This window comes from Eptatretus burgeri, chromosome 16 (assembly GCF_056783735.1).
Source record: "Eptatretus burgeri isolate ZD-2024b chromosome 16, Ebu_testis_v1, whole genome shotgun sequence".
Lineage (NCBI taxonomy): Eukaryota > Metazoa > Chordata > Myxini > Myxiniformes > Myxinidae > Eptatretus > Eptatretus burgeri.
Window position 1 is genome coordinate 61,108,387 of NC_140976.1, and position 9,358 is coordinate 61,117,744.

The 9,358-nt window shown below is 42.0% G+C and overlaps 1 protein-coding gene across 2 annotated transcripts in view; it reads right to left on the reverse strand.

The window, feature by feature from the left end:
• Window positions 1-1,715: 1,715 nt before the first annotated feature.
• Window positions 1,716-9,358, reverse strand: part of KSR2 (kinase suppressor of ras 2) — a 201,073-nt gene continuing 193,430 nt past the window's right edge. For both annotated transcript variants that reach the window (XM_085860306.1, XM_085860305.1), the window contains 4 exons: window positions 4,670-4,766; window positions 3,031-4,537; window positions 2,777-2,855; window positions 1,716-2,689 (listed from right to left, as the gene is read on the reverse strand). In XM_085860306.1, coding sequence (XP_085716432.1) covers window positions 4,529-4,537; window positions 4,670-4,766 — 106 coding nt within the window. In that variant the 3' untranslated portion in view covers window positions 1,716-2,689; window positions 2,777-2,855; window positions 3,031-4,528. The remainder of the gene's footprint in view (window positions 2,690-2,776; window positions 2,856-3,030; window positions 4,538-4,669; window positions 4,767-9,358) is intronic.

Below are 9,358 nucleotides of genomic sequence, written 5' to 3' on the forward strand. Positions count from 1 at the left end.
AATTAAGATTCAAATGTACTGGTTGGAAACTAAAAAGGTTTTCGCACTCTGTCGGAATTTTTCACAAAAATAAATGAGTTATTGTCTAAAATGTAAAAAGAAAACCAAGAGTAAAAATATCTCGTATGTTAAAAGTAAAAATAATAGGGTTATACAAAAAGGTACATGTTCGGTGTGTGGCTCAAAAAAGAGTTAATTCATCACCAAACACAAATGAGGGGGAGATATACAAAGGTTTTTTTATCAGGAAGTAAATTTACAACAACTGGAATACCAGGGGAATTACATCTACTAGGGTATTCTTTCTGTGGTCCAGGAACAAACTTAAATAAAAGATTAGATGAGGCTGACAATCCTAAACCGTGGAGCAAACCTGTCAATAGGGTTGATGAAGTGTGCATGAGGAACGATATTGATTATGGAAATAGCACAATGTTGGAAGAAAAACATGAAGCCGATAGAGAAATGTTGTATAAATTGTCTCATACAAAATCCAACCTTGAGAGAAAAAGTTGATAGGTTCATCGTGAAGAAGATGATCAGTGCTAAATTGAAACTTGGGCTTGGAAATTCAAAAAACTTATAGGCTCTTAGATTGAAGAGTAATTAGCTGATGAATTACATAAACCAATAATCACAAAGTTTCATAGAAGGAAGGTTTATTCCAAGGAAGTTGATTATATCTGGTCCGCTGATTTAATTGAATTCAATTATGATAAGGGGTACTAGTATGCTTTAACCGTTATTGATTTGAAGTAGATAATGCGTGGGTTCCCTTGGAAAAACAAAACAGGTAATACTCTTATGTTAGCTTTCCAACAGATATTCAATAAAAGCAAGAGAAAACCTCAAAAACTGTGGACTGATGAGGGTCCAGAGTTCTACAACAAAACATTTATGAATTTTCTTTAAAATAAACATTACATTATACAGCACCTTTAATGAAGGAAAAGTGGTTGTGATTGAGCGTTTTAATCGCACTTTAAAAGAGAGACTATATTAAAAAATTCACTCAACTCGGTTCTCAACAATAGTTATCTTTAATTCAGGTCATTGTAGATAAGTACAATGATACGATTCATACCTCAACAAAATTTAAACCATCAGAAACATTTACAAAATTAAAATATGAAAAAGAGATTAATGCCAGAAAGCCTAAGTTCAAAGTTGGTGATATAGTAAGTATATACAGGTAGAAATCTCATTTTGAAAAAGGTTATACCAAGTGATGGATAAATGAACTTTTTAAAATTGTTGATGTCGTTGGTGCAGTTCCTTCGACTTACAAATTATGTGATTTAAAGGGGGAAAAGATTTTAGGTTCATTTTATTCACAGGAATTACAAAAGACAAAGATAAATTGAAAATATTTTTGACTCCACCCACACAAACCCCACCCACACAAGCCCCAACCACATAAGCCACAGCCACACAAATCCCACCTGCGCAAACCCCACCCACAAGCCACATCCATCATATCCACATAATTAGTGATTAGTTTATTAGTTCCCACACACAACATGTTTATTTAATTTAAAAAACATTGCTCTCCACCCACACAAGCCACATCTACACAAACCCCATACACACAAGCCCCACCCACTCACACAAGCCCCACCCACGCAAACTACACTCACACAAACTCCACCCACAAAAGCCACATCCACACTAGCCCCACCCACATAAGCCCCACCCATGCAAACCCCACCCACATAAGCCCCACACATACACACAGGGAGGGGAGGGGAGGGGAGAGGGATGGTGGGTCGTTGGGGGAGCACACCTACCCCCCCCACCCCACCTTTACATCTCCTTTATTCTTTTCTCGTAAATCAAAATCAGATAATTATAAGGAAAGCATATACAGTCATGCGCCGCATTACGACATTTCGGTCAACGACGGACTGCATATACGACGGTGGTCCCATAAGATTATAATGGAACTGAAAAATTCCTATCGCCTCGTGATGTCATAGCGCTGCCAGTCATATAAAAGTAAAGTATAGCACATACAATTATGTACAGTACATAATACTTGATAATGATAATAACTACAGGGTGACCCCGTTATAACGGGATCATTGAGGTCCATAAAATGTCATCGTGAAACAAAAGTGGGGTCGCGCTAAATCGGGATTCAAGAAAATCAGCGTTCGCACTGTACCAACATTCGCACTGTTCCGAAAATATATCACACAACTGACAGGTGCTTGTTTCTTCATTTGTAAATTATAACATCGATGCAATGATTATTTATAAAATCCAAATGCTATTTATTCACCTTTCTATAATCGATGCGAGAGAAGATTGTAAGCAGCCACTAACAACACACATGGCTGTCATGAACAGCACAAAGGTAAAACTAACGCGTCTTCCGTCGATCTTGGATGTGTGTTGCAATTGCCTGCAGTATTCAGTACAGTAACATGCTGTACAGGTTTGTAGCCGAGGAGCAATAGGCTATACCATATAGCCGAGGTGTGTAGTAGGCTATACCATCTCGGTTTGTGTAAGTACACTCTATGATGTTCGCACAATGACAACATCGCTTAACGACGCATTTCTCAGAACGTATCCCCGTCGTTAAGTGGCGCATGACTGTATAATAAAACAAGGTTACAAACATTGAACAAAATCTTCTTTCGCAGCAGTCTGATGGTTTGCGATTTTGAAACTCAGTCAACATATTCTGTTCAAAACAAAGAGGGAAGAACAATTAGGGTGTATAAAGATGATTATATTATGATATTGATAAAATAATAAATATAACATTTACCTCCAGAAGATTGAGTGTCATGCCAGATTCCTCCAGAAGATCAAGTTGTGTGTTTGGTTCATCCAGACAGGTGTTAAAACTGAAAAATAAAAATTTTTAAAATGAGAACACTCAATAGAGAGATGGACAGAGACACAGAGACAGACAAATACAGAGAGAGAGAGACACACACAGACACACACACATACACACACGCGCAAGCACACACGCGCGCACACACACACACGTACACACACCGAGGGATAATTTCTCACCTTTTACTCGACTCTTTCAAGGTCAGAGAATGTGAGAGGAGTTCTTTCCAGTCAACAAAAATGTCATTCAATTCTCTTCTGAACGATTGAATGTCTTTAAGGAAGTCATTCATTTTTTGCCACTCTTCGTGATATGCAAAGGCTTCATTTTCAAAATCAGTTATCAACGATGTTTTTATTGGGGACAACCTGTTAGAAAGAGATATACAATAATTATTGGTTGTATAGTGATTTAATTCTGTATAAAACAACAAATAATGAATGGGTTCAAGGATCTCACCTCTCATCTTGTGAAAACGATTGATCTGCAAGGTCAGAGTTCTCTTCTAAATACTGTACTCCGTTCTCTGAATAGACTCAAAATTCTCTGAATAAGACTGAATAAGAACGAAGTTCGCTTTGGTAATAAATAGCCTCGAGTTGATGACATCATGGGAGATTATACAACAATGGGTTTTTCAGGGTGTGTCTCACATAGGAAATGAGTCGCATTTTTGCTTCGGTTCTCAAGCAGTCCGATTCATTTTAACACGAAAATGAAATGGCTTGCTTTGAATGATTTTGAGAAAAACTTACATAAAATAACACATAATGTGGAATTTGGAAAGACCATGAAAAATAAGAGCATTAAGAGAAGTTTATCATTTCATTTCTGCTCAACAAAGACACTTAAACCAAGAACCAAGTTCCAAGTTATTCTCTGTGAATACACTCGATGGAAATGAATGTTATAAGAAAATCAAGTTATTCCCTAAAGTAGAACATGAACAAATATTCGTTGGTTCGCTCTTTGAGTGGAATGAAAATATAAAAGGGAAGAAGTGCTTTAATCAGTCAGTCTCAATTTTACATTTGCATGTATGGGAGGGAAGGGGATAGGTGGGGAGAAAATGAGTCTCCTATTTTGGCTTTTGGAGCTTGGGTCAGAAAGTTTTTCCCTTTTCCCCCATTCATTTGAATGGTCATCCCAGAAGCCCCATTTATCATCTACGAGGATATCTCAAAAAGTTATGGATGGATTCGGATGAAATTTTGTGGACAGGTTGGGTGTGTGACAAGGACAAACTGATTAGATTTTGGTGAAGATCCGGATCTCGATCCGACTTACGAGAATTTTTTAAGCGATTCTTCACCATTGAGAGATCGGGCCAAATATGAATATAGCACGATATCTCAAAAGGTTGTGGATGGATTCGGATGAAACTTGGTGGACATTTTGGGTGTGTTTGGTGGACATCCCGGTTTTATCAGAAGGATGTTGATGGCGGATTGTGTGTGCCCTGCAGAAACCTGGGAGGGGGTACAAAGCACATAAAGAGCAGAGGGTGCGAGACCAAAAATAAGGTAGTAGAAGATAGAGACCACCGACCTGTCGGTGATGTGAAAGTGTTTGTTTGGATATAGGTCAAAAAGATAAAACTTTTCCATCTCCAAGCCCATTATTGCCCAATTTTCAGTGCTCTTTGCTTTCTCTTCCAAAATTATATCATGAGTGTAGTTAGAGATCCTGCAAAATACACAGGAGTCGAAATCACTTGCATAGATAACACAGAACCAAGGTTCCTACAGCTTTCAGGCAAAGATTGTGAGGTGGTTGGTTAAGGTGACACCTCTGATTTAGCACACATAATGCTCTTACCTTGGCAACTTCTTGAGCAATCTGCCTGATCTTGTTGATGTCCAGGTTTGTTTTGGAGTCCCGAACATAAGAGTAGAGGGTACGGCCCTTGCATAAACTAAAGGGAAATAAATTCGGAACTTTAGTGCCTCATTTGCAAAGGAAAACATGGCAATCACACTGAAAACTGACAAAGAAAAACCACATACAAAGGCAGAAATTCACATAGAAGTAGGAAGTATGCTGCACACCCACTCCAGCCATCAGTCTAATGAAACCTCAATAAAACCTTGAGTGACGTCGATGGTGTGCCATCCCATTTTGACTCCTGTTAGTAAGTCTCCACCCCCTGGAACATGAACCATGATGCGAAAGCAACAGGCCGAGAAACTCAGCTTTGTCATGGGAGATCCCGATGATTTTGAGGGCCATGAATTACATGGCATCATGAAGGGCAAGGTGTGATGCAGGGGCGCCAGCCCAAAGGAGAGAGCAGTACTCCCTCAAACTGTGAATGATGGCCTTGTAGTTTCCAAAAAGTTCAGATTGACCAAGACCTCGCGTGATGGGGGGAAATCGCAAGACCCAGTTGGGGCTGGCTTTGGAAACATGGTCTGCTAAAGAAGGATCATGGCTGATGGTGTTGGTCCAAAAGTTTGAGAGATTTAAACCATTTTATATCACCTCAATAGCTTTTCCTCACCTGGCTCAGAGCAATGCAGGTACATTCATAACAAGTTTAAAGCACCAAGTGTATTCTGTTTGCAACAAAAGTGAATGATAGCAGTCGAGTGGGGATACACAATGATTAATTGGAAAGTGTTGTTAGTCCGGGAGCCAACCGATCAAAATTAAAAAAAAATTGCCCGGTCTGCTATAAAATTTTTGTGTTGATTTTCATAAAGAGACACCCTTTGAGTATATGAAAACCAATGTTGGCAATGGTGAAACTCTTGCGCAACAACACAGTCAACACTTTTGCGAGCCCCCTCTGATAACAAAATGTTGGCAAAAGCGAAGATGTAGGATGGGGGTAGGGGTAATTCATATTGTCCTAAAATCATAACCACTAAACCTATATACACAAATGACCCCTCATATTAAAGAGGAGTTCATTTCCTATATCACAATTGGTGTAGATTTAACCTACCTTCAATTGACAAGGTTATATGTCAAACAACAAAAGATTTATGTAACTCAGAAATGCTTGACTATCAATGGGGTCAGGAACAAGAACATACTTTTACATGCCATGGTTTTAAGGAAGAAAAAATTACAAATGGATTAACACAATATTGTGACATGAAACATCCTCTTCAGAGGAAGAGTCACTCTCTGAAACAACTCCACCACATGAACCTCTCTGACCAAGGCATATGCATGTCACTCAGCAAGGCACAGCAGCCTTTTTGCATGAACATCGTTTCAGACATTTGGATAATTTGCACATGCAAGACACCGTTTTGTCTATGTTTGGCTTGGCTGGCTTAGACATGAGAATTGGGACCAGTTTTCCATTGATAAGGGTTCTGCCAAATGTTGTGGCTGGGGAAGTGCTCGGTCACTGAGATGTGCACGTCTATACAGAAGCAATTGATACAATGCTCTTAAAACAAGGAAGTAAAACACATCTTCTGTTGCTGGCAGTGACCTAAGGTCTAATTTTGAAGAGACAAACATATGCTGCCTGAGGGTATCCAAACAGCTGAACCCTTTTGGCCATGCAGAGCAGTCCAGTATACTCTGGCCTCATCAATGACACATTCTGTTGCTGCCATTTCACTATCTCTTCCAAAATCAACAAGGTGGGAAGGTTTCCTATCAGTCCCAGAGAAACCTGTGCCGCTCTTCTTTTCACAGGAACACAGGCATCATCCCAACTGACTGGAAGAGGGGCCTTGTTGTCCCTCTCTGGAAAGGGAAGGGTGATCGCCAAGACTGCAAAAACTACCGAGGGGTGACGCTGCTCTCAGTGCCGGGCAAGGTCTTTGCTCGGATAATTCTTGATAGGGTTTGCCACCATCTGCTTGAGCACCAGCGTCCAGAGCAGTCAGGCTTACACCAAAGAGGTCAACGATTGACCGTATCCTTGCACTTCGTGTCCTCACCGAACACAGACGAGTTTCGGCAGGGGCTGCTTGCAGCCTATGTTGATCTCTGTAAAGCGTTCGATTCAGTGAATCGGGATGTCCTCTGGAGGATTCTTGGTCTTCGTGGGGTGCCACCGAAACTGATCGATCTGATGTCTGAACTCTACTCTGGTACTGAGAGTGCTGTGAAGTGTGGTGGTACCATCTCTGACTTATTTCCAGTTGTTACTGGAGTTCGTCAGGGATGTGTACTTGCCCCCACACTTTTCAGCACTTGTATGGACTGGATTCTAGGGAGGATGTCGGAGAGATCAAGTTGCGGTGCATCGTTTGGCAATGTCAAGATCTCAGACCTTGATTTTGCAGATGATGCAGTCATCTTTGCGGAGACTTTAGACATCCTCTTGGGGGCCCTCGAGGTGCTGAATGAGAGTCGGAGCCGTTGGGATTACGGATTTCTTGGGTCAAAACTAAGATCCAGGCTTTCGGTGACATCTTGGATGCTGCTGTCCTGTCTGTGTCTGTTTGTGGTGAGGATGTTGAGGTCGTGGAGAGATTCACTTACCTTGGCAGTGATATTCATGTCTCCGCAGGTTGTGAGCCGGAGGTCAATAGACGTCTGGGTCGGGCCTGGGGAGTCATGGATTCACTGGATCATGGGGTGTGGCGCTGCCGGTACCTGTGCGGGAGGATCAAAGTCTGAGTCTTCAGGTCCTTGGTACTTCCAGTCTGGCTCTATGGGTGCGAGACTTGGACTTTGACCAAGGATCTGAGACGGAGACTTAATTCCTTTGGTACCAGGTCTCTTCGGAGAATCCTTGGCTATCGCTGGTCGGATTTTGTGTGCAACGAGCGGTTGCTGAGAGAGACTCGGATGAGATTTGTTACCTGCATAGTCCGTGAGCGTCAGCTGCGGCTGTATGGCGGGACATGTGGCTCGTTTTCCTGACGCTGATCCTGCTCACCAGATTCTCTCAGCGAGGGAGTCTCATGAGTGGGAGGCCAGTGGGCCCACCACGTGCCTCATGGCTTGCAGCAGGTTGACCATCATCTCAAGGAGATGGGGGATGGGCCTGGCATCTGCCTGGGGGATGGCCAGACGGAGGCCCCTGGAGCACCGGCGGAAAGTGGACGCAGCGACGCGCTGTTCTGGCACATGCTCCCATACCTGACCTGACCTCTTCTTTTCCCCTTCTGAATGGGTAGCTCACTGTGTCACATCCACACAACACATATGTGCACAGAAGTGTAGCTGCGACATCAAGAGGATTTTCTGGTACTTCTTGCTCAACACTTCTACCAGCTCATGAATAGGTAGGTATTGATTCTGCCGTTGTATCCAGAGTTCTTGCAATGTGTTCAAGCAGCAGAAGTGATATATACACAGCATAATTATGTCTGTATCTGTTGCATGCACAACAGCTCGATGGTGATCAAGATATTCCACACAATACGCAAGATGAGCAATAATCCTTGTGTCTGCCTCTTCATGTTCTTCACAAGGTAAGTCCAGAACTGAACTTGATGCTGATGTGATGGAAAGAGTGTGACCTTTGTTTTCCATCATACTACCAAGAATGATGGTCACTCCATCCGGAATAGCTTCAGGACTCTCACAAAGGGAAGTGCCAATGAAGTTCTGAAGATTTCCTTTATTTCTTGGATTCTTCATGAATAAATTCCAGTCCGGAATTTCTAGACTCTTGGATGGTGAGAATTGTCTTGCCTGGTCTGTCTGGTTTCTCCTCTGCTGCTCATCACCCTTCAAAGTATGGCTATCATCAAAATCATACTGATCACCAATGATGTTGACACAGTTGCACATTTCAGGTTTCAACTGCAGGATACACCTGCTTGCGAAGATACAGCTGGGGAAGTTCACCAAATGTTTTCGCACCCATTTTTTGGTATTTATTTACAAATGCCATTGTGTCTACCAGATAAACTGTGTATAGGTCACTCTGTGGTAATGATGGCAGCTGTAAAACAACATCCTGCTCAGCTTCAGCAATTAGCACTGCCACGAAATCAGACTCGTTGCCTTTGCGCATTACAACCCCCTGTGCTAAGCGTGGATCAACCTCAAACAGGGATGATGGGTAGTCTGTCCACTCATGGGAAAATGCAATCTGTCTTGTGACTGGGTCGGCATCTCGATAGAAACACAACACACGTGTAGTTGCAGTCTCATCTTGATAGATCCTGATTAAACTCTGTTTCCTTGATGGTTTTGATTTCTTCTGTGAGGAGAAAGTTACCAGCTTCAGTGGTTCAATCTTAATAAAGACCACCTCTTCTGCTTTCATAATGGCTTCCATGCCCTTAGCTTGAGCATGGACCAAGTCTTTTGAAGCAGCCTTCTCACTAGTTGCTCTATTGAGCAGAACCACTTGGTTGTTACACTGGAATTGGTTTATCATCTGCTGGCATATCACTTTCTTGATCTCCTCAACATGCATATGTTCTTCTGTTGCCTGCTTCTGTGTTTCTCCATGATGAGTAGATTCCTGTTGGCCTAGATTAGCCATAGACTTTATGTTCTCTGATACAGCTGTGAGAAATGGTGCTGTTTTCACATATTTATCTCGAGCAGCTGGTGCCTGAGATATGCGTTTGAACA